The sequence below is a fragment of the Theropithecus gelada genome, chromosome 6, assembly GCF_003255815.1.
Source record: "Theropithecus gelada isolate Dixy chromosome 6, Tgel_1.0, whole genome shotgun sequence".
NCBI classification, from domain to species: Eukaryota; Metazoa; Chordata; class Mammalia; order Primates; family Cercopithecidae; genus Theropithecus; species Theropithecus gelada.
The window spans coordinates 50,479,176-50,504,443 of record NC_037673.1 but is presented as its reverse complement, the minus strand read 5'-3'; the positions used below and the strand labels follow the sequence as shown (position 1 = coordinate 50,504,443).

General features: G+C 34.8%; 1 protein-coding gene across 2 annotated transcripts in view; it reads right to left on the bottom strand.

Annotated features, from left to right (window-relative positions):
* NDUFS4 (NADH:ubiquinone oxidoreductase subunit S4) overlaps window positions 1-25,268 on the bottom strand; it is a 116,883-nt gene that overhangs the window by 65,361 nt on the left and 26,254 nt on the right. For both annotated transcript variants that reach the window (XM_025388734.1, XM_025388733.1), the window contains exon 2: window positions 9,548-9,626. In XM_025388734.1, the coding sequence (XP_025244519.1) occupies window positions 9,548-9,626 (79 nt within the window). The remainder of the gene's footprint in view (window positions 1-9,547; window positions 9,627-25,268) is intronic.

The window sequence follows — 25,268 nt, the reverse complement described above, 5'->3', positions numbered from 1 at the left end:
AGCTGTATAACCCCAATTGCAGACACTACTCCTTCCAATAATCTAGCAGAGATACCACTGCCATACACCAAAAGAAAGTAATCTCACCAAAAGAAAACTGACCCCTTAGAGGGGGAAAAAAAAGTAAATAGTCAAAGCAAAAGCAAGCCTTTAACTTAGGGTTATCTTTTTGTGTAGGTCACCTCTTAATTATCAATTTTTAATTCAAGTTAGCAGACTTATATAAGTTTTAATCTATAAACCTTTAATATGTCAGGAAGAAAAAACAACATAAATAAATACTTGTACAGCAAATGTAGTTGTTTTATTTTCGAAGGCTTGCAAAAACCATTCAATTTTACAAACTTCTTAGAATAAGTTAAAGTAATAAAAAAAATTTTAACTATTACAAATTGACAAAAAAATTGTATTAAATAACCTGCTGCTGCTTACAGACATTCTAAAACAGCAATATTAAAACCTCATCGGCTGAGCATGCTACCAGTACTGCGTGCTAATTAATCAAACAGCAATTTATTTATCACAAGCCTCAGCAAGTACCAAAGTGTAAGTGCTGTTTAATTGCTATTTGGAAGAAATTCTCAAGTAGCAAAATACAATCAATTGGCAACATTCAGAATACTGACAACATTTGTTTTACATGCACATCTGATTTTTAAATAAAGATATTAGAGTGTTAAAAATGTCCAAAGTATTAGGATTTTACATTAATAGCATTGTGTTATAATTTCTCAAGAAAGTTTTGAAATAATAGATGTCCTTCCCCACTCCACATACCTCCAAAAGATTTAAGTTTTACAGATTGCTAAATAAAAAGTTTCCTTTTTCACATACATTTAAATTGAGGATGCATATCTAACTATACTACCTCTGTAAAAGTTAAAACAGGTGGTGCTTAATAGTTTTTAAACAAAATAACTCAGTATATAAATGAAAACAATGTAAAGTGTCAATACAACACTGAAGTATAGTGCCTGGCACATGTAAGTATTTATTGAATAAATAAACGAAGAATGAAGGAAAGATAGCAGGCAACATGATTTCCATAAAAACAATATATTACTGTCTAAACTATTAAAGCTTATTTTGTGTCATTTTTAATAAGAAATTGAAACTACTCCTATATTTTTGGAGGGTATTTTTCTATTTTCTTAGTAATATTTTAACTGTACTAAACAGTCATATAAGGCAATTGTCATAAACAAGGAATCAGGGTGTAAAAAATGGGCTAAAAAATGATTAGAAAGCAAATTGAAGGTATACCTATGTAGGACTAATTTATATTTTGGTTGTTTTTTAGGGGAATACCTACTTAAAATCTTTAAAGAGCATTGCAAATTTAACTTCTCTCTTTTCTATAGCTGAAGTGAATATAAAAAAGACAACATGTTCATTGGACTTGGGTATTCATCAAATGTCCTGAAAGGAGACTGAGGTGGAGGGAGGTATAAAGAAAAAAAAGTTACCCTTATAATAAAGCACAAAGGCAAAGACATTCTTCACCTAACCTCCATGGCACAGCTCCTCCTGCAACAAAAACCAAGGGCCAAGCAAACAACCATTCATAAGATCTCCTTAGTATCTGTAGGAAGTATCATATATTAGGAAATAATGGTACAGCCCACAAAAAGTTTTTCGTTTTTTTTTTTTTTTTTAAGCATTGTGCTTCTAAACATAAGCTTACAGGATTATTTTCAGATGCTGTCATCTACTCTTTTGATATTTACATTCTTGTTAGTTTCAAGAGTAAAAAGATTAGTTAGCAGTTTATACATAACAAACTAAAATTGACTAATTAGAAGCACAGAAAGTACTCTGATACCATATTCTTTATTAACAATAATCCAGGATTTGCCACAATTTTATTATCTGAAGATTTGTACTCAACAATGTTAACGTTGTATATAGTTCCAAAATGAAAGAATGGATTCTTGCACTAGAAAATGCTAGGCAGACTTTTCCTTTCTACATTTTATGCCTAAAAGAAAGATAGGATACATGTTGTTGATATACAATTGATGTTCAGAAAAAAAAAGCCACAATTTTTTTCTTCGTATTTATATTAGCACTGATATCCACAAAGTACTATGAAAATTCTTGTAATTTATTATATACTGTATAGAAAATTCTAAAATGTAACAGTAAAAAAATAAAATAAACTTTATTGGGTAAGATGTCCTTTGAGTGACTCTGTGAATATGTTAAAAATGATGATCACATACTAAAGATGGATGAAAAGAAACACAACTTGATAACAGCACACATAAGAAAGAATCTGAGGTTTTAGCTCTCCATGAAATCCACATAAGAAGTATGACAACCTAAATTTAAAGTTGCCTTACTAGAACTGCTATGATTAAAAGGAATAAGGCAATAATCCCCACCACATCTGTAGTATGAAAAATTCTGGTAAAAACATTTTAAAAGAGATTCAGTCAAACTGACTGGCAATCAAGATGATTAACTGACTGGAACTCATCTGAAATAAATCAAAGCCCTGGCGATGTTTAACCCAGAAAAGAGAAGACTTAGGAGAATGATTCGCAAGCTTTTTGATGTTGAAATTCCTTTATACTGTTAAAAGCTACTGGGACTCCAAGGTTTTGTTTTTAAAAGATATAGGCATATCTCATTTTATGAACTTTGCTTTACTGTGCTTCACAGATTAATGGTGCTTTGTTGGTTTTTTTTTGTTTTTTGGTTTTTTTTTCCAAATTTAAGGACTCTGGCAAGCCTCTGTTGAGAAGTCTACTGGTGTGTGCTCACTTCAAGTCTTTGTGTCACATTCTGACAATTCTTCCAATATTTCAAACTTTTGCATTATTATATCTGTTACGGTGCTCTGTGATCAGTGATCTTTGATGTTACTATTGTAACTGTTTTGGGGTGCCACAAACTGCGTCCATATTAGATAGCAAACTAAATTAATAAAGGTTGTGTGTGTCCTCCACTGACAAGCCATTTCCTCATACCTCACCCTTTCCTTGGGTCTCTCTATTCACTGAGACAATAATACTGAAATTAGGCCAGTTAATAACCCAACACTAAGAGTTCAAGTGAAAGGAAGAGTCTCCTGTCTCTCACTTTAAGTAAAAATTTAGAAATGATTAAGCTAGGTGAAGAAGGCATGTCAAAAACCTAGACAGACCAAAAGCCAGGCCTCTTGCACCAAACAGCCAAGCTGCGAATGCAAAGGAAAAGTTATTGAGGAAAGTTACAAATGCTATTCCAGTGAACACATGAATGATAAGAAAGCTAGACAGCCTTATTGCTAACTGGAGAAAGTTTCAGTGGTCTGGATAGAAGATCAAACCAGCTACAACATCCCCTTAATTCAAAGTCTAATACAGAGCAAGGCCCTAAGTCTCTTCAATTCTATGAAGGCTGAGAGGGGAGGAAAGCAGAGGTTGGCTCAGGAGGTTTAAGGAAAGAAGCCATCTATATAACATAAAAGTGCAAGGTGAAGCAGCAAGTGCTGAGGGAGAAGCCACAGCAAGTGATCCAGAAGATCTAGGTAAGATAACTGACGATGGTGGCTATACTAAACAACAGATTTTCAATGTACAGCCTTGTATCAGAAAAAGATGCCAGTTAAGACTTTCATAGCAAGAAAGAAGTCAATGCCTGGCTTCAAAGCTTCAGAAGACAGGCTGACTCTTAGAGGCCAATGCAATTCCAGTGCTCACTGACCACTCTGAAAACCCTAGGGCCCTTAAGAATTATGCTAAATCTCTTCTGCCTCTGCTCTATAAATGAGTAACAAAGTCTGAAGGCAATATAGCTGTTTACAGCATGGTTTACTAAATATTTTATGCCCAGTGTTGATACCTACTGCTCAGAAAAAAAGATTATTTTCAAAATATTACTGCTCACTGACCATGCACCTGGTCACCCAAGATGGAGATGTACAACGATGTCGTTTTCATGCTTGCTAACACAACATCCACTCTGCAGCCCGTGGACTAAGGAGCAATTTTGACTTTCAAGTCTTATTATTTAGGAAACACATTTCATAAGGCTATAGCTGCCATAGAGAGTGATTCCTCTGATGGATCTGAACAAAGTAAATTGAAAACATTCTGGAAAGGATTCACCATTCAAGATGCCACTAAGAACATTTGTGATTCATAGGAGATGAAAATAGCAACATTAGCATGCGTTTGAAAGAAATTAAGTCCAAAACCTTAAACTGGGAGAACCTTTCCCTTTCTTTCCTCTTCCTCCTTCACTTCTCACTTATTGTCACCTTGTAATATTCAGAGAGCACTTGGATTATGGATCTGAACAGAGAAATGCTTACAGATAATCATTAACCCACATGCCAATAACTTATACTTAAAGATGGGATGGAGTTGTAAAGTGCTTTTATAATACAATATAATTGTTAAAGGCAAGGGTTGACTCTTCGTTTTATTTTGAGATGGCATGTCCTGAAATAAATATTGATTTGATATGGAAAAACAAAAACAAAAAACAAAAACAAAAAAGAAAGAAGTTGAATCCAACCCTCATGAATGACTTTGAAGGGTCTAAGACTTCAGTGGAGGAAGTCACTGCAGATGTGGTAGGTGGGGCCTAAAGAAATGATTAAGTTGCTACAATCTCATGATTAAACTGGAACAAATGAGAAGCTGCTTCTCATGCATGAGCTAAGTCGTACCTTGAGATAGAATCTACTCCTGATAAAGACTGTGAACGTTGTTGAAATGACAACAAAGGATTGATTATTCCATAAACTTAGCTGATAAAGCAGCAGTGGGGTTTAAGAGGCTTGACTCCAATTTTGAAAGAAGTTTTACTGTGAGTAAAATGATATCAAACAGTGTCACACGCTACAGAGAAATTTTTCATGAAAGGAAGAGTCAATCAGTGTGTCAGAGTTCATTGTTGTCTTATTTTAAGAAATTACCACAGCCACCCCAACCTTCAGCAACCAATACCCTGATCAGAGTCAGTAGCCATCAACATGGACGCAAGACCTTCCACCAGTCAAACGATTACAATTCCCTAAAGGCTCGGCTGATCGTTAGCATTTTTGAGCAATAAAATGTTTTAAAATTAAGGTATGTACATTATTTTTTAGACATAATGCTATTGCACACTTAGCAGACCTCAGTGTGGTAGAAACGTAACTTTTACACGCACTGGGAAGCCAAAACAAAATTTCATGACTCACTTTAATGTGGTATTTGTTTAACTGTGGTGGTCTGGAACCAAACCACCAATATCTTCAAAGTATGCCTGTATATCCATAGATATCTATCACATAATAAATTAAAATGAAGAAAAAAAATTAATTTAAAATAAGCCAGTTATGTAATAATATAAAGATTTTAATTTTAAAAACGCTATTTTCAAAAACTAAAAAGTGAGAAGAGTGGCACTCATTTGCATTTTGGCACTCGTTTGAAAATTTAATATCCAGCTTAATGGAGGACAGCTGAATTCTAACATCTGTTCTTGCATTCAAACCGTTTTGGTGGATTGTTTCTATTGCAATATATAAAGGAAACTCATTATCATACAGATATGTTGTTAGAAGAAGGAGCAAAATTTTGATAGCCCTAATATTTTCATACTTGATTACCTTAAAAATCCATTGTTCTATTTTGTACTTTAAAGGAAATGTTTACCCATATGTATGATTTTATATCAGGCACTGGCCATATGAAAAATACTGGTTCACAGAGGTATACAGATATTCCAAACGTTAATATATTGTGTTACACAGTATCAAAAATCACATCTGTTACCAATCCCGCTAGAACAGTCTTTTTTTTCTTTTTTTATATAATTTCAATTTTTAATTTTAGAATCAAGAGGTACATGTGCATGTTTGTTACCTGGGTGTATTTTGTGATGCTGAGATTTGTGGCAGCTAAATCCCATCAACCTAGCACTGAGCATAGTACACAATGTTAGAATTTTTATAGAACTTAATTCTGCCATTGATGTGATTGAGCTTGGCATCCTTCTAGTATTAAAAGACTGTTCCGGGAGTGAGAGATGAGCGCAAGGGTTCAAATACTAACACTGCATTTGAAGTGTATCATGGGCAACACTTCCTTGAAGTGACAGGTTCATTTTCAAGAAAATGTCTGTCATGTACCAAAAATAATAACCAATTGATTTCAGCTGGAGAACCACAGTGACATACTGGCCTGATCTACAGTTTTTTATTAAAAAACCGAAAAGTATGGTTGTATTTGTACTGAACGTATACCTCCATTTTTCTTGTCATTATTCTTTAAACAGTACAGTATAACAGTTACATTGTATTAGGCATTATAAGTTTTCTAGAGATGATTTAAAGTATATGGGAGAATATGCATAGTTTATATGCAAATACTATGCCATTTGATATGAGACTTGATATAGTTTGCATATTTGTCCCTGCCCAACTCTCATGTTGAAATGTAATCCTCAATGTTGAAAGTGGGGACGGATGGGAGGTGATTAGGTTATGGAAGCAGATCTCTCATGCATAGCTTAGTGCTGTCTTAGTGATAGTGAGTTCTTATGGAATCTGGTTATTTAAAAGTGTATGGCAGCCGGGCACGGTGACTCACGCCTGTAATCCCAGCACTGTGGGAAGCTGAGGCAGGTGGATTACCTGAGGTCAGGAGTTCGAGACCAGCCTGGTCACCAGGGTGAAAACGTCTCTACTAAAAATACAAAAATTAGCTGGGCATGGTGGCGGGTGCCTGTAATCCGAGCTACTGGTAAGGCTGAGGCACAAGAATCACTTGAACCTGGAGGCGGAGGTGGCAGTGAGCCGACTTTGCACTGCTGCACTGGGCGACAGAGTGAGACTTTGCTTCAAAAAAAAAAAAAAAAAGGGGAGGAAAAAAAAGTGTATGGCACCACCCCGTCCCTTGCACATGTTTTTGCCATGTGATGTGCCTGCTACCGCTTCACCTTCCACCATGAGTAAAAGCTCCCTAAGGCCTCAGAAGCCAAGTAATGTTGGTGCCATACTTGTACAGCCTGCAGGACCATGAACCAATTAAACTTCTTTTCTTTATAAATTACCCAGTCTCAGGTATTTCTTTATTTTTTATTTTTTTATTTTTTTGAGACAGAGTCTCGCTCTGTCGCCTAGACTGGAGTGCAGTGGTGCCATCTCGGCTCACTGCAAGCTCCGCCTCCCGGGTTCACGCCATTCTCCTGCCTCAGCCTCTCAAGTAGCTGGGACTACAGGCGCCCACCACCATGTATGGCTTATTTTTTTTTATTTTTAGTAGAGACGGGGTTTCACCACGTTAGCAAGGATGGTCTTGATCTCCTGACCTCGTGATCTGCCCGCCTTGGCCTCCCAAAGTGCTGGGATTACAGGCATGAGCCACCACGCCCAGCCTCAGGTATTTCTTTATAACAATATGAGAACACTCTAACACAGGACTTAAGTATCCATTGATTTTAGTACTTGAGAGGAGTCCTAGAACCAATCCCCTTACAGGTACTGAGGGACAACTAATACTTCAAGAAAGATATAACAAAGCTGGGGAAAATCTATATAGGGCAAGAAAATTCAACAGTATGCAACCAAATGACATATAATTAAAAATACCAAACCAATCCAGTCTGTCTACCTCTCTGATACACTTCATAGCACTCTGTTTCGGGCAATGTATTACTTGCTGACTCACTCATTCTTCAAACTAGAAAGAAGAGAACTTAGAAGGGTTATTAGTGAACTCTAAAATTTGAAAACTATAGAAAAGGCAACCTCTTGAGAGTTAAAAAAGATGCTCGTAGGAAAAATTAAAATAATAGTGCTCTCATTAATGAATACACAGGATGTGAAAATCATCCTCACCTCATACACACATAACTGCCTCATTTCTTTTTTGTTTTGTTTTGTTTTTGAGACGGAGTTTCCCTTGTCGCCCAGGCTGGAGTGCAATGGTGCAATCTCGGCTCACTGCAACCTCTGCCTCCCAGGTTTAAGCGATTCTCCTGCCTCGGCCTCCTAAGGAGCTGAGATTACAGGCACTCGCCACCACACCCAGCTAACTGTTTATATTTTTAGTAGAGACGGGGTATCATCGTGTTTGTCAGGCTGGTCACAAACTCCTGACCTGGTGATCCGCCCACCTCAGTCTCCCAAAGTGCTGGGATTACAGGCATGAGCTACCATGCCCGGCCCCTCATTTCTTTTATACTTGACTAAGCAACTGGTGTTTGATTAACATTTAAAGAATAGGTAGATGGTGACTGGATGAAGACCTCAGGATTAGTAAAAAGCATCCAGGTAGAGTGAACAGAACTCCAAATGCCTTGAAGCAGGAAAAAGAATAGCAAGTTCCAGGCTTGATGTGGCTAGACCACAGAATATAAAACACAGTAGTATAAGATAAACCTAGAGAGGAAGGCAGGAGTTAAATCATGCAAGATGTCAAAGGCCATGTTAGGATTTTAATGTTTATTCTAAAGACAATGGAAAGCACCAAAGGACGCAAAGAGGGTGACAATACCAGCATTTCAAAGACGATTTTGGCCATCCTAAGGAAAATTAATCAGATTAGGATTAAAGAGTCTAGGGAGATCAGGTAAGAGACCACTGTAGAAATCTAGGTGAAAGATGATGTAACCTAGATCAGGATGATGACAATGTCAATAGGTAGACCTAAGAGATAATTTTAAAATAAAACCAGTCAGCATAAGATGTGAATTTTCCAAGCTGTCTCTATTTACTTATACATTTATTTGTCTGTATCTTTAATGGTACAAATAGAAATTTAAGTGTGACCTATTACTTAGATTATGTTTATAGGCTCAAAGTTGAGTGATAAAATACTGTACAATAATAAAGGGGGTAGCTAAGAAACACACCTATATATCTGATAATGATAAAACAGATATAAAATGAAAAGCATACATATACAATTACTCAATTCTATCAGAAGTTTTGGAAACATTACAAAATGTATGCTATTGAAGCATAAATATTAAGTTGCATGTAAAGTAATAGACCACACTCTAAAAAATTTTATAAGCGATGGCTGCCAAAATTCTGTTTGTTACTGATTTACAAAAGATTATTACTCATTTGTTGTTAGTCTTGCTAGTTGTAATCTCTCATACATATGAAGAAATAAAATGTGTGTGTGTGTATACATATACACATATATACATACAGTGACAATAAATATTGTATGCTTCCAGGAAAACCTAATATACTTAGTTTTAGATAGTACTAGCAAGTATCTCACAACTTAAATAGGAGTGCAACTGAGAAAATAAAAAGCAAAACATTCATTACAAAAAGTAGTGAATGTTCTAACTGCTAGTTATAAACACCACAAAAATGAAAGCCTTTCATAATTTTAATATATTAATATTTGCATATGATTTTATTTTTGTATATAATGCTTAATATAAATTATCTTTTGATGACAAATATTTCTTCTTAAAATTTAGGTATAATCTGGAAATTCAAATTCAAACCACTTTCCTGAAAACTTGGAACACCATACTGAATATCTATAGTACAAAAATAACCCTGAAGGCAGAACCATAGCAGTGTGTAGTAGAAAATTCTTACCAATTTTTCATCAACTGTTATGAGTTGTGTGTCTTGAGTCTGGTCCTGTGCCAATCTCCATGTGGAAGTGCTCAATGACCTGCAGTGCAAGACTTTAAGTTAAGAAAGGATCCAGGCAATGAGAGGAGAGACAGACAAATCTTACATAAACAAGCTACTTTAACAATATCTGTCTTATTTTTAAAAAAAAAAAAAAAAAAAAAGGAAAGTAAAGAAAGAGAAGAGGGCACAAAAGTCCTTTTTCTCTGCAATTAGTTCTGTCTGCTGAGTTTTTGGCAGACTCACTTGACAGTTCACAACAGGCTGCGCTTTATGTCAGTCTTCAGGCTCTCTGTCACAGAAAGGCCACCAGTGACAACTACTGTACTGCTGTCTATGAGTGTACAGTGGCTGATTTGTCATGACCAGCCAGAAACATGCAAAGCTATACCAATTGTTCTGGAACACTGATTCTTAAATGGATGGCATCAGAAATGAAAAGAAAAAAATCCCAATCATAATAAAAAGTTTCTTCACTCTAATTTCACACCAAAAGTACTTTACATGGGAATGATTTGTATAATTATTTTAACTAATGTTATTAGTTTAGTTCTGTAGCCCATTCACAAAATGGGAGAAATAAAATTGGTTAAAATGAAAATATTAGGTTAGAAGTAAAATGGACAGAGAATCTAGCCCCTTTACATTAGCATTTTCCCACTGTCACTCCAATTACTTAACATTAACGGACATTTCATGTACACATTGTTGTTTATATTACTGAATGTCATACCTATTCCTGACTGTGCTGTGGCATTTTAGCATCTTAAAGAGTTTTCCAAACTATTAGGCTATCTGATATAGATTACTCTTGCAAAAAAGTAAGTATATACAACTATGGCTCAAATTTCCACCCCAAATATATGGATTTGGTACTTTCTTTTTTTTAATACAATATATTCACTATCATAGTTTTAATGCAACATAATAACCAATAATTGACAAAAATAATTGACACAAATAGTTGAACTTTTTGTGCTATAAGTTCAACTTTTGATAATGTGTACACAGTCATATAGAAAACCTTCTTAGTTATAATTTAAAGATAACATAATACAAGAGGCTTTACTGCTTTATGAATCTACTTTAAAATGTGTCAATTATTTCCCAAATTTAAGGTATTTTGTAATTCTTTATCATTGTAAATGCCCCACTCAGAAATACACCTACACAAAATGTATTAACATGGAAATAACTTTAGATGATTTACACAAAGTTAAAATATATGTCCTGGTAGTTGTATTAAAGTATAATTAGGCCGGGCGCGGTGGCTCACGCCTGTAATCCCAGCACTTTGGGAGGCCGAGGCGGGCGGATCACGAGGTCAGGAGATCGAGACCATCCTGGCTAACACGGTGAAACCCCGTCTCTACTAAAAATGCAAAAAATTAGCCGGGCGAGGCGGCGGGCGCCTGTAGTCCCAGCTACTCGGGAGGCTGAGGCAGGAGAATGGCGTGAACCCGGGAGGCGGAGCTTGCAGTGAGCCGAGATCGCGCCACTGCACTCCAGCCTGGGCGACTAAGCCAGACTCTGTCTCAAAAAAAAAAAAAAAAAAAGTATAATTAAGCACCTCTTAATATCTATTTTATTTTGGGAATCATTAAGGTCAATAACATGGCAATAAAAAATTTAAATACTTTAAAATCCACATATTACAAGAAAAACACTGGGTAATGATAAGAGAACTCATGAGAACCTGAAATATCAGAAAATGTCATCACAGTTTCTAAATACAGTAAGGAGTTCCCCCTCATCCTTGCAGGATACATTTTAAGACGCCCAGTGGATGCCTAAAACTGTTGATAGAACTGAACCCTACATATACTGTTTTTTAAATACATACGCACCTATGATAAAGCTTAATTTACAAATCAGGCAATAAGAAATTAACAATAACTAATAATAAAACAGATCAATTAAGTAAAATAAAGATTACTTGAAAACAAGCACTGCAATACTGAGACAGTCAGTCTTATCACCAAGATGGCTACTAAGTTTCGACTAACACAGGCAGGTATCCTATACAACCTGGATAAACTAGATAATGGGATGATTCACATCCTGGGTGAGACAGAGTTGGATGGCATGAGATTTCATCACACTACTCAGAATGGAGCAAATATTAAATTCATGAATTGTTTTGGGAATTTTCCACTGCATATTTTTGGACCACAGTTGACCGTGGGTAACTAAAACCGTGAAAAGCTACACTATATTTTCTCAAATGAAGCCACTTGTTAGATGAAAACAGTACAAATTATTAGGTAGATTAAAACTCTATACCCATTTTGTGCAATTTTTTACTGCAAATGGGATTTAACTTACAACAATTATGTCATAATTGTTTAAGAAAATCTTAGTATATATTAGTTGTAATCCAAAGTAAAGTTCTTAATTTATAAAACCATATTTTACTTTACTTTAAGGATAGGTATACTTTAATAATTTTATATTAAAATACATACATAATTTACTTTAAGGATAGGTATACTTTAATAATTTTAGGTTAACCTCCAACTTACTGTAATAATACAGTTATATAACATCTTTTATAAACATGTGAAATTATTATAAACAAATGAACTGATAAAAATTTATATCAAGCTGTATGTAAAAGACAAGACAATAAAAAGGGCAAAAATGTTAAGTAAAACAATCCTACCATAAAGTTAAAACTCACAATAAAAATCTGTGGTAAAAAATTTTTTTTAAGATAGGTTAGACTGCAAAGAGGGATTTTAATTTTTATTTAAAATATATGTATATATTTCAGAAAAATCTGCCTAAATTAAAATGTATATATAATGTGTGCTTGTGTAAGTTGTATCATGTGATAAGTAACTACCCTCTAAGCAGAAAACAATTATTAAAAGACTCAAATATCAGATGTGGAGAAAAGTTTTTCTCCAATTCCGGACAGTTAAGGTAGCAACGAAGGTCCAAAGTCAACTATGAACACAGCATTTGATAAATTATACCTACCGGGCTTGGCACAGTGACTCACACCTGTAATCCCAGCACTTTGGGAGGCTGAGGTGGGTGGATTGATCACCTGAGGTCAGGAATTCGAGACCAACCTGGCCAACATGGCAAAATCCCATCTCTACTAAAACTACAAAAATTAGCTGGGCTTGGTGGGGCATGCCTGTAGTCCCAGCTACTCAGGAGGCTGAGGCAGGAGAATCACTTGAACATGGGAGGCAGAGGTTGCAGTGAGCCGAGATTGCACCACTGCACTCCAGCCTGGGCAGCAAAGTCAGACTCTGTCTCAAAAAATAAATAAATAAATAAAAAATAAAAAAACGCCGGGCACGGCGGCTCATGCCTGTAATCCCAGCACTTTGGGAGGCCGAGGTGGGCGGATCACCTGAGGTCGGGAGTTGGAGACCAACCTGACCAACATGGAGAAACCCAGTCTCCACTAAAAACACAAAATTAGCCAGGTATGGTGGTGCATGCCTGTAATCCCAGCTACTCAGGAGGCTGAGATAGGAGAATCACTTGAACCCGGGAAGCGGAGGTTGCGGTGAGCCAAGATCGTGCCATTGCACTCCAGCCTGGGCAACAAAGAGAGAAACTCCGTCTCAAAAAATAATTAATAAATAAATAAATAAATAAATAAATAGATAGATAAAAATTATACCTACAAAGTATAATCTATAGTAAATTTTAGACTATGTATGAATTACATAGTAAATATCTGTTTGTTGATTAGCCTGTAAGGAATGTCACATCAGTGAAATGGTAGATGTAAAGAAAATATTAAGAGTACAAAAACCTTGCTAAGAAAAAAAGATACAAGGCCTACAAAGTATAAAGGAAAAAAATGACAGAAGCTATTACATAAAACCAAAAACATCAAAACTAAACATACAGTAAGTGAAGTGTAAGACAGACAAGAAGAAAATAATACAAAATAGAATAGTAAGGAATCAACATCTAAAAGAGGTAAAAGAACTACAAATAAGTAGAAATAAGTAGGGGGTCATTTCTAAATTTTAAAAGATGAACTCAAACAGCAACAAAACAACCCAATTAGAAATGGGGAAAAGACCTAAATAAACATTTATCCAAAAAAGATATACAAATGGCTAATAAGCACATGAAACGATGCTCAACAGAACTAATTAGAGAAATGCAAATCAAAACACAATGAGATAGCATTTTACTCCCTTTTACGACATTTTAGTATATAAAAAAACAGAAAATAAGTATTAACAGAAATGTATAGAAATTGGTACCCTTATGGGAATATAAAATGGTACTACTACTATGGAAAATGGTATGGCAGTTTCTCAAAAAATTAAACAGAATTATCCTATAATCCAACAATTCCATTACTGAGTATACACCTAAAAGAACTAAAAGTGGAGACTCGAATAAACATTTGCACACCAATGTTTATAGCAGCATTTTTCAGAATAGCCAAAAGCAAAAATATCCAAAATATTAATAATCAGATTTTACTGGTCAATGTACCAAATAGTAGTAAGTGTTCATGTAGAAACAATGACTAATGTGTAATCATTAGAAAATAAATGGTAATTCTACTTACTCTGCTGTTTAATACTCATTTTTGACAAACTTAAAAACATTGTTTGCCTCATGGGTTTGCCTTTATTTTTGTCCATCTATTTGTTTTGTTAATTTGCCCATTCAATTTCCAGGTTTGTAAAGTATCATTCTTAATTCTCAGCCCAAAGGATAAACTCTGAGGGTTGTGATTGTGATTATCAATTACCATTACTAGTCAAGGTAATTATAAGCATACAAGCCATTTATTCTGTTTTTCTGAATAAGTTTCCTGAAAAAGAGATAGCTTGAAAATGAAAATCAATAACCCTTATTTCTAATCCTGGTTTTTATCAATAAATCTTATTTCTAACTCTGGTTAAGTAAAACAATTTGGTGAGATTTTTGTCTTTTTTATTGTGTTGTCTTTTACATACAGCTTGATAACAATATGAAATAAATTTTTATCAGTGTATTTGTTTATAATAAATAGCTCAAATGTTTACAAAAGATGTTTTGCTGTAGATGAGAAAATCTCAACTCCTCTGCTGTTATATTTTATTTTTTGAAAACATAAAATGAGGAACTTCTTGCTCTAAAGTTTCTTCTAGTGATGGCAGTGTATTTGATTCTAGTAAGTGGAATTGACAATAGTTCTACTTTGTTTTAATAATCCCCTATAGAAATGCTATGCAAGAATCACCCAACTCACATAATAATCTGTTTTTCTTTAAAAAATCTTTCAAAATCACATACATCCACCACATTTTCTTTCTTTCTTCATCCATCAATGAACATTTGGGTTATTTTGCTACAAACATTCGTGTGCGAGTTTCTGTGTGGACATTAACTTTGCCACTCGTTTGGGTAAATACGCAGGAGCGCAACTGCTGATCATATGTTAAGACTACGTTTTAGCTTTATAGGAAACTGCCAGACTGTCTTCCAAAGTGCTGTACCATTTTGCACTGTCACCAACAATAAAGGAGACTTGTTCTCTTCATCCTTGCCAGCATTTCGTGTGGTATTTTGGATTGCAGGCATTCTAACAGGTGTGTAGTACTATTTCATTGTTGTTTTAATTTGTAATTCCCAAATGACATATGATGTTGAACACATTTTCATATGCTTATGTGTCATCTGTATATCTTCTTTGGTGAGGTGTCTGCTTAGATCTTTTGCCCACTTTTTAATTGGGTTGTTTGTTTTCTTATTGAATTTTAAGAATTATTTGTTACTGTAGACACAGCTCTTCATGAGATAGGTGTTTTGCAAATATATCCTCCTAGTCTGTGGCTTGTCCTTTCATTCTCTTAGAGGAGTATCTTTCACAGAGCAGAAGCCTTTAATCTTAATGAAGCCTAACTGACGCATTTTTCATTCATGGATGATGCTTAGTGTCTTCCTATCCATGTATCTTTTAGGATCTTCTTTGATAATCCTTTGTCAGAGTTTTCTAATTTTCTTCATATAGATCTTGTAAATGTTGTTTTTAACACTTCAAAATACACTTTTCAAAAAGTCTTAAACAGTGAAAAGGTTTTTTTAAAATTACACCGAAAAACAGTATCTGAACAACACTACTGACCCAACGTACTAACACTATGTCCCTTTTGAAACAACCTATCAGCTAAGAATAATTCAGTAAAATTCCCATATCCCTTGTAGCAGTTTAAAACTGTGACTACAAATTTCTTTGACACTCCTCCCTCCCATTAAGAGCTGAAGTCTGTATCCCCTTCTCCTAGAATCTGAGCTCTGTGATTCCTTGATCAATATAAGAAAGTTAAACGGAGGTTATGTGTGTTTCCAGCATCAGACCTTCAGAAACTAGCAGTTTTCACTCCCTGCCTCTTAGAATATCGTTTCTTAGGATGTTTCGCTTTTGGAACCCAGCCACCAAGTTGTAAAGAAGACCAAGCTGTCCCACAGAGAGGTATATGTGAAGAGGAATAGCACTTTGCCGACCATGTGGGTGAGGTATGTTGGACATGAAACCTCTAGTGGAAGTTGAGTTATCCCAGCACACACCACATGGAGCAGACCAACTTCCCTGCCAAAACCTGCCCAAATTGTACATTTGCGAGCAAAACAGTAGACTATTGTTGTTTTAAGCAACTGATGATTGGGACAGTTTGTGTCCAGCTATAGATTTAAAAACATCCCTATAAATAACTGAATATGATTTTATAAACATTAAAATTGAACCAGTAATTTCAAAAGACCAGAAATGTGTTGAACTTTTAGATAAAAGTCCTAATCCTATAAAAACCATTATGGAGTCAATCTTTAGCCTTTTGATTAGAACTAATTATGTTGGTTGTCAATTTATTACAAATTAAATTAACTCTGATTCACATTATATCATAAAGTATTTCCATGCTAAGTCATAAGGAAATATTACTGAGAGTTCTAATTGAAATAAAATATATACATATTCTCCATGGCACAATAATTAAATGTGTGGATATTAAACCTTTGAAAACTTTCAAGCTAATAATCTTGAAGCTTTTCAATTACCTTGAATCAATAAAGAAAATTTAAGCTGTCTTCAGCATACTGTATTCATTAGATAGAAAAAAGAGAGAACCAATTGTTAATGGGAAAATTAAAGATGAAAGGTCAAGGGACCACTTTATTTTATTATTTACTTTTTGACACAGGATACGGCTTTATCACCTAGACTGGAGTACAGTGGCAAAACCATGGCTCACTGCAACCACGACATCCTTGGCTCAAGTGATCCTCCCACCTCAGTCTCCTGAGGAGCTGGAACTAGAGGCACACACCATCCCACTTGGCTAATTTTTTGGATTTTTTTGTAGGGATATGGTTTCACCATGTTGCCTAGGCTGGTCTTGAACTCTTGGGCTCAAGCAATCCTCCTGCCTTGGCCTCCCAAAGCGCTAGGATTACAGATGTGAGACACTGAGCCCAGCCTAAGGGACCTTTTTAACATTCTGGAAAGACTGAGTAAAAGAAAAGAAAAAAAGTAAAAGAAAAGAACCCACAAATGCTTTGTTTAAATTAGAGAAAACAATACTGAAGAAAATGTATTTCAAATCTCTTTAGAACACCACAAATTTTTATTCTCACTTAAATTTTTTGCAATAATTTCTAATCTTCATCTACAGTACTGAATATTATCTTAAAATGTTCAGCTGATCAAATCAGTAAAAAGTAAGCATCTCCTGCTCATAGAGGAGGAAAAAGTAAGGATCCTTTTTCTTATTCTTCGGAACCGCCAGGTAGAACTATGGTAGGAACTAACAGCAGTTGTGTGTCTGGACACAGTCAAGCCCAAAACTGAAACTAATCCTTTGAGAGTCATCCAACAGATTAAAGAAAGATTTGTGCAAGAGAGATAAGGGTAATTATGTTCACATAACAGACTCTGAAATGGAATTGAGGAGTAATAAGTAGGAGAATGTGGGCAAGATACTGGAAGATCATAACAAAGAAACTGGAGGGTGTGACAGAAAATGTAACGTAAAGGAGAAAGAAATGTATCTACATTTATAGCAACGGATTATCAAAATAAACATACATGAGGTAAAAATAAGAATAAGAAATAAACATGTCATGGTGATGACAGTAATTATATTACAAAACACAATGAACATATGAAATGTTCACATGTAAGCAGGTCAAATCATTGAGCTACCTTGGCCACAAAAGAATATGTCTACTGGCTTGGAATGCCTTAATGGAAGAAACTGTGTTGCTGTCCTTTGACATGTCTTATTAATAACTGGAAGCAATTCACCACAAATATGTCAATTATTAACTTATAAATTAAATACAATAGTAACACAAATCCTAATAGAATCTGTATAAAATTAGGTGATTCTCATGGGGAAGAAAAAATTCATAAAAAATAACTAAGGAAATGTGAAAAATAATAAAGTAAGATTTCCTCGCCAGATAACAGACTACTGTAATTAAAATATCATTGTATATGCCCAGGCACAGACATATACATCAAACAAATAGTACAGATCAGAGTACAAAAACAGACTATGTAGATCTATAGATTTATTACATAATAAAAATACAATTTTAAATCAGTGGTGAAAGGGTGGACTATTCAATAAGTAACATTGAGACAACTGGCCATCCTTTCATGGAAGCATAATGTCTGAATCCCTTTCTAAAAGAATTACATCATATACTGAAGAATTCCAGATGGATTTAAAAATCTACGCACATACACACACACACACACACACACATATAAAATGCAATGTGTGTGTAGCTGTGTGTAAAAAATACTGGGATAATATATAAAAGAGGTTTGTTTTAATAACTTTTGAGTGGTTAAAGTCTTCCAAATTAAGGCAAAATATCCACAAACTAGGAATGAAAAATAATTTCTGATCAACAAATTCATATAAAGGAAAAATCAGAGTTAATAAGTAAAACATATAGTAAAGGACCAATCTATAGGATACATAAAAAATGCTTACAAAGCAAAAGCAAAATCATTCCAAAAAGGGAGAAGGAATGCAGATGATATGAGCACAATAGATATTAATATTAATATCAATAATCACTTTAAATGCGAATAGTCAAAATACACCAATTGAAAGAGAGTTATCAGAGTAGATTTAAAAAAATAAGACACAACTACATGTTACTGAAAAGAAACTCATTTTTAATTATAAAGACACAGATTAAAAGTAAAGGGATGGAAAAAGACATAGCATGTTTTAACACTAGTCAAATCTTGCTTCAATAGCTATATTAATCTCAGACAAAGGGGACTCCAGAATAAGAAAAATTAACAGGGATGAAGAAGGCATACATAGTGATAAAGGGATCAGTTCTCCAACAAGACATAACAATAGTTAGTGTGTATGTACCTAACAAGAAAATGTCAAAATATGCTATGCAAACACTGATGAAACTACAAGGAGAAATGCATTATTATTGTTGGACACTTCAACATTCTTCTAATAATAATTGACAGAGCCAGTAGGCAGAGTATCAGTAAGAATATGGTTGAACTAAACAGCACAATCAATTAACTGGATATAATTGGCATCTGTCAACTGCTTCATCTAACAATGGCAAAAGACTCATTCTTCTCAAACTCAAATGAAACATTCGCCAAGATGGGCCACATTCTGGGACATAAAACATACCTTAACTAATTTAAAAGAATAGAAACCACACAATGCAAGCTCTCAGTCAGCAATGGAATTAAACTAGAAATCAGTAACAGAAAACTAGAAAATCTCCAATTACTTGGAGATCAAACAATACACTTCTAAATAATTCATGGGTCAAAAAAGTCTCAAGAAAAATTTTAAAATATTTTGAACTAAATGAAAATGAAAATACAATGTTCAAAATTTGTGGGATGCACCAAAAACAGTGCTTAGAGAAAAACTTATAGCTCTGAATGCATATATTAGAAAAGAAGAAAGGTCTAACTAAATAAAATAATCTAAGCTTCCACCATAGGAAACTAGGAAAAAAAAAAAAAAAAGGGCAATATAAACCTAAGGCAAGAAGAAGACAAAAAAATTACAGTAAACATCAATGAAATTGTAAATAGGAAATTGGTAAAGAAAAATAAACAAAACCAAAAGCTGTTCTTTGAAAAGAGCATTAAAACTGATAAATCTTTAGTCAGGCTAACAAAAAAGAGAAAGAGAGAGACAGATGAGAGAGAGAGAGAGAGAGACAAAGCCCTAATATATAAAATGAAACAGGTGTCATCGCTACTGAGACCATGGACATTAAAAAAATAGGGAAATATTATGAACAACTCTATACCCACAAATTTGATAACTTAAATGAAATGGGCTAATTATTTGACAAACAGGAATTACTAAAAATCTTACAAGGAGCAATAATCTGGACAGGCCTATATCTATTAAAGATATTGAATCAATAACCTTCCAAAAAAAGAAAGCATAACATCCAGACGGTTTCCTGGTGAATTCTACCAAACATTTAAGGAAGAAATGACACTAAATCTCTACAATCTCTTCTAGGAAATAGAAGAATGTAGTAACTCATTCTATGGGACAAGCATTACCCAAACATCAAAACTAGATAAAGGCATTACAGGAAAGGAAAACTACAGACTAATTCTCTTATAAATATACATGCAAAAATCCTTAACAGATATTAGCACAGAATTCAACAATGCATAAAAAGATTTATATACTATGACCACGCAGGATTTATTCCAGGTATGATTCTAAAATTCATATGGAAAGACAAAAGACTCAAAATAGGCAACACAATACTGAAGAATGAAGTCAGAAAACTGTTATTACCTGACTTTAAGGCTTACTACACACTGCACAGTTATAGTAATCAAGACTGTGGTATTAGCTATAGAATAAATAGATGAATGGAACAGAAACAGACTATTCGAATATAGTCAACTGATCTCTGAGAAAGAAACAAGGGCAATCCGATAATGGCAGTCTCTTCAATAAATGATGCTGGAACAACCAGACATCCACATGCAAAAACTTAATCTACACAGTGACATTATACCTTTCACAGAAATTAACTGAAAATGGCTCATGCACCTAAATGTAGGAAGCAAAATGATCAACTTCTCAAAGATAACGTAAGAGAAAATCTAGGTGACCTTGGGTTACCTAGATTACAAAGGCAAAAACATGATCCATGAAAAATAAATGAGTAAGTTGGACTTCATTAAAATTAACAGCTTTGGCTCTGTGAAAGATACTATTAATACTAAAAGAATGAAAAGACAAGTCACATGCTAGGAGAAAATATCCACAAAACATATATCTGATAAAGAACTTGTATCTACAATAAACAATGAACTCTTAAAACTCAACAATGCCGGGTGCAGTGGCTCACGCCTGTAATCCCAGCATTTTGGGAGGCTGAGACGGACAGACCACTTGAGGTCAGGAGTTCAAGACCAGCCTGGCCAACATGATGAAACCTGCCCCTCCCTGCTCCTCTCTACTAAAAATACAAAAAATTAGCTGGGCATGGTGGCACATGCCTGTAATTCCAGCTACTAGAGAGGCTGTGGCAGGAGAATCACCTGAACCTGGGAGGCAGAGGTTGCAGTGAGCCAAGATTGCGCCACAATGCACTCCACTGGGCAACAGAGCGAGATCCCATCTCAAAACAAAAACAACAACAACAAAACTCATCAATAAGAAAACAAACAACCTTGCCAACTGAAAAGTGGGTAAAAGATCTAAACACACACCTCACCAAAGAAGATATACAGATGATAAATAAGCATATGAAAAGGTGCTCAATATCATATATCATTGGGAAATTATAAATAATAAGACAGCACTACACACCTATTAGAACGGCTAAAATCCAAAATACCACACCAAATGCTAGAAAGGATGAAGAGAACAGAAGTCTCATTCACTGCTGGTGAGAATGTGAAATGGTACGGCCAATTTGGAAGACAGTCTGGCAGTTTTCTACAAAACTAAAACATAGTTTTAACATATGATCAGCAACTGTGCTCCTAGGTATTTACCCAAAAGAGCTGAAATCACAAGTCCAAATGAAAACATGCAAAAGAATGCAAGGGAAATGAAAAAGAAAATCATAAGATACCACTTCATGTTCATTAAGGTAGCTATTATCACTCCCCAAAAAACAAAAAAACAAGCAAATAAAAAGTAGCAAGTACTGGCAAGGATGTGAAGAAAATGGAACACTTGCTCACTGCTGGTGGGAATGCCATTATAGAAAATGGTAGGGTGACTCCTCAAAATATTTAAAATAAAATCATCATATAAACCAGCAGCTTCACTTTGGGATTTATATTCAGACAAACTAAAGCAGGGACTAGAACAGATATCTGTACACTCATGATTATAGCAGCATTATTCACGGCAGCCAGAAGACAGAAGCAACCCTACTGTCCATTGGCAGATGAAAGTGTAAACAAAATGTGGTATATACATACGATTGAATATCATTTTGCCTTAAATGGAAGCAGATTATGATATATGCTACACCATGGATGAACCATGAAGACATTGTGATAGGTGAAATAAGCCAATCACAAAAGAATAGTATAAGATTCTATTTATATGGGGTATGTGAAGTAGTCAAACTCATAGAAATAGAAGGTAAAATAGTGGTCGCCAAGAGCTTATGGGAGAGAAGAATAGAGAATTACTGTTTACTGGGTACGGACTTTAGTTTTAGAAGATGAAAAAGTTCTGGAGATATCTGATAGTAATGGTTGCACAACAATGTGAATGTACTTAATGCCAATTAATTATACTCAAAAATATTTAAAATAGTAAATTTCATAGTATGTATAAACCATCACACTATTTTAAAAAGAGCATGCCTTGTGAAGAAACAGACAAACCCTGGTTTACAACACCAATAAAGACACATACGCAAAAGTTTGTCAAAGATGAAGATTCACAACTGCCTAGAGACAGCGTCTTCACATATGTACATAAAAATACTACGTTTGAATCTATTAATCACTCATCTCCTTGGAAAATTACAGAAGTCCAGAATAAAGCTGTTGAACTTCAATATGATTATTCATTTGTACTGCCTCATGGAACAAATTTTCCCAAATTATATATACTTTTTAAAAACTACTAGTGCTTATCTATGTAATACAAAATATGTGAGTTTTTGTTACATGTCCTACCAATTACTAACCTCTTGATTTTTTAGACTTTGCATGTATCATTATTCAACACGTTTTACATAAATAGTTGATAATTATGAATCTTTATTAATAGATTTATGTTATAAGCAAGCACATAAGAGCAAATCTTAAATATACTTATGAAAATGTAACAGACAAAACACAAGGAAAAGGATTTCCAATTAACCAGTTTACTCCTCTACTGGACATTTTTGGCTAAACTGTCTAGTTCACCTTTCAGCAACAAGATCTTTAATTCAATCAAAACAGGATTACTTCAAAGCTACTTGGCATATTTTTTTTAAAAAATCACTCCACCAATCAATCATGCGTAATTCTGTATATTCCTCAAAAGGCTTGTTAGTCATTCCAGCTGGGCACCCATATTCCAGTTGTTCTCTGTATTAGTCAGGGTTCTCTAGAGGGACAGAACAGGATATATATACACACATATATATATGTAAAGGGGAGTTTATTTTACATATATACATATATATGTGTAAAGGGAAGTTTATTATTAACTCACATTATCACAAGGTCCCACAATAAGCCATCTGCAAGCTGAGAGCAAGGAAAGCCAGCCCAAGTCCCAAAACTGAAGAACTTGGAGTCCGATGTTTAAGGGCAGGAAGCATCCAGCACTGAAGAAAGATGTATGGCTGGGAGGCTAGGCCAGTCTAGTCTTTCCATGTTTTTCAGCCTGCTTTATAGTCTAGCCACACTGGCAGCTGATCATACCCAGATTATGGGTCTGCCTTTCCCAGCCCACTGACTCAAATGTTAATCTCCTTTGGCAACACCCTCACAGACACACCCAGGATACGCTGCATCCTTCAATACAATCAAGTTGACACTCAGTATTAACAATCACATTCTCCTTCTAATCATATTTTGAGACTACACTCCCATAGACACTTCTTGGTTAGGTATAGGAAAGTAACTTACTTAAATTAGTGAAATACGAGGGGAAATGACATTATCCAGCAGTAGCTTTAGAAGTCAATGTGTAACTGCCTCTTTGCCTACATCCCAGTAACCAACAGTGGTTAGTCTGAGTTCCCAAGTGAGGATACACGGAGTAGCATTCCTGACTGTCTCACAAGGGAAATGCAGCATGAACAAGAAATAGATATCTGTTATTTTAAGCTACAGGTATTTTGGGGTTTAGTATCCTGACTGATACAGCTTGATAAGCAATTCTCTATTCAAGTACTTCTCTAGGGACTACCACATGAGAATTTAAGTTGTACGATGTCTGTTTTACACTGAGGTTGGGAGTGTTACAGCTTGAGAGTTTACTATTTTCAAATGAATCAAGATGTTGCTTTTAAAAACCTACATTTTGGTCTTTAAGGGCAGAATAATTTATTTCCTTACGCTTTTGAAGGTCAGAAGGTGTCAAAAAGCCATTAGATGATCTGCTTCACAACTGCTCTAATGCTACTGTGTCATCTTGGACAGATCACCTCCTATTTTTTTTTTTTTTTTAAAGATGGCTATGCATTTTCTCTTCACTTTGATGTATTCCAACTTGTCACTTTTTGCTTCAGTTTAGGATTCTTTTGGTCTAAAACTTCTCTGTATCAGCCCTAAGACCACTGAGATTACGTTTGTGTAAAAAATATATTAAAAATAAAATAAAAAGTGAATTGAAAAAGAAAATATGGTGAAAATATAAGGCATGACATTTCATTGCTTGGCAATATTACATCAAAGGGAAAGCTAGCTGGTATAAGTTGAATACTTCAATTCAAAAATAAAGTGCCTAAGAGTGGTATACTTGCGAACAAGATTGACATACAGTTTTTTAAAAGACTGTTCACATCATTAAGAATAATGAATACATGCAGAAGAAAACAAAAATCATCAGCATTCATATATTTTTCACTTCATGAAACAAACTGGAAAACAGTCATGTACTAACTTCAGAGTTAGACTCATGAGAAAATTCTAGATCTGCCACTTAAGAGCAATATGATCTTAAACAAATTATTTCACAACTCTGCACTTCAATTTCCTCATCTGCAGAAATAAGGATAATAATACTGCAAAGAAATACTGGTAGAATTAAATAACTAGTTAAGTAATTGGCATGAAGTAGCTGGTGTGCGGAGAAACAAATGCTCACTTCTTTCCCTCTAGTCACAAGCAGGACCAATTAACAGGAAGGCAAGAGAGGAAAGAGAACCCCACTGAAGGCTCAGATGATTGTTAACATTCTTGAGTGGTAAAGGATTTTTAAATAAGGATATGTATAATACTTTTTAGACATAATGCCACTGCACACTTAACAGTCTTAGAGTGTGGTGGAAAAATAACTTTTATCACTGGGAAAACAAAAAATTTGTGTGACTCACTTTACCAAGGTATTTGCACAATATAGTGGTGGTCTGAAACCAAACCTGCAGTATCTCCAAAGTATGCCTGTACAACAATCACTTATTAATAATTGGCCTCTCTGCCTCTAGTCTTCTCTTCCTCAAAGGCACCTTCAACCTAAACAAGCAATTATACTCAATC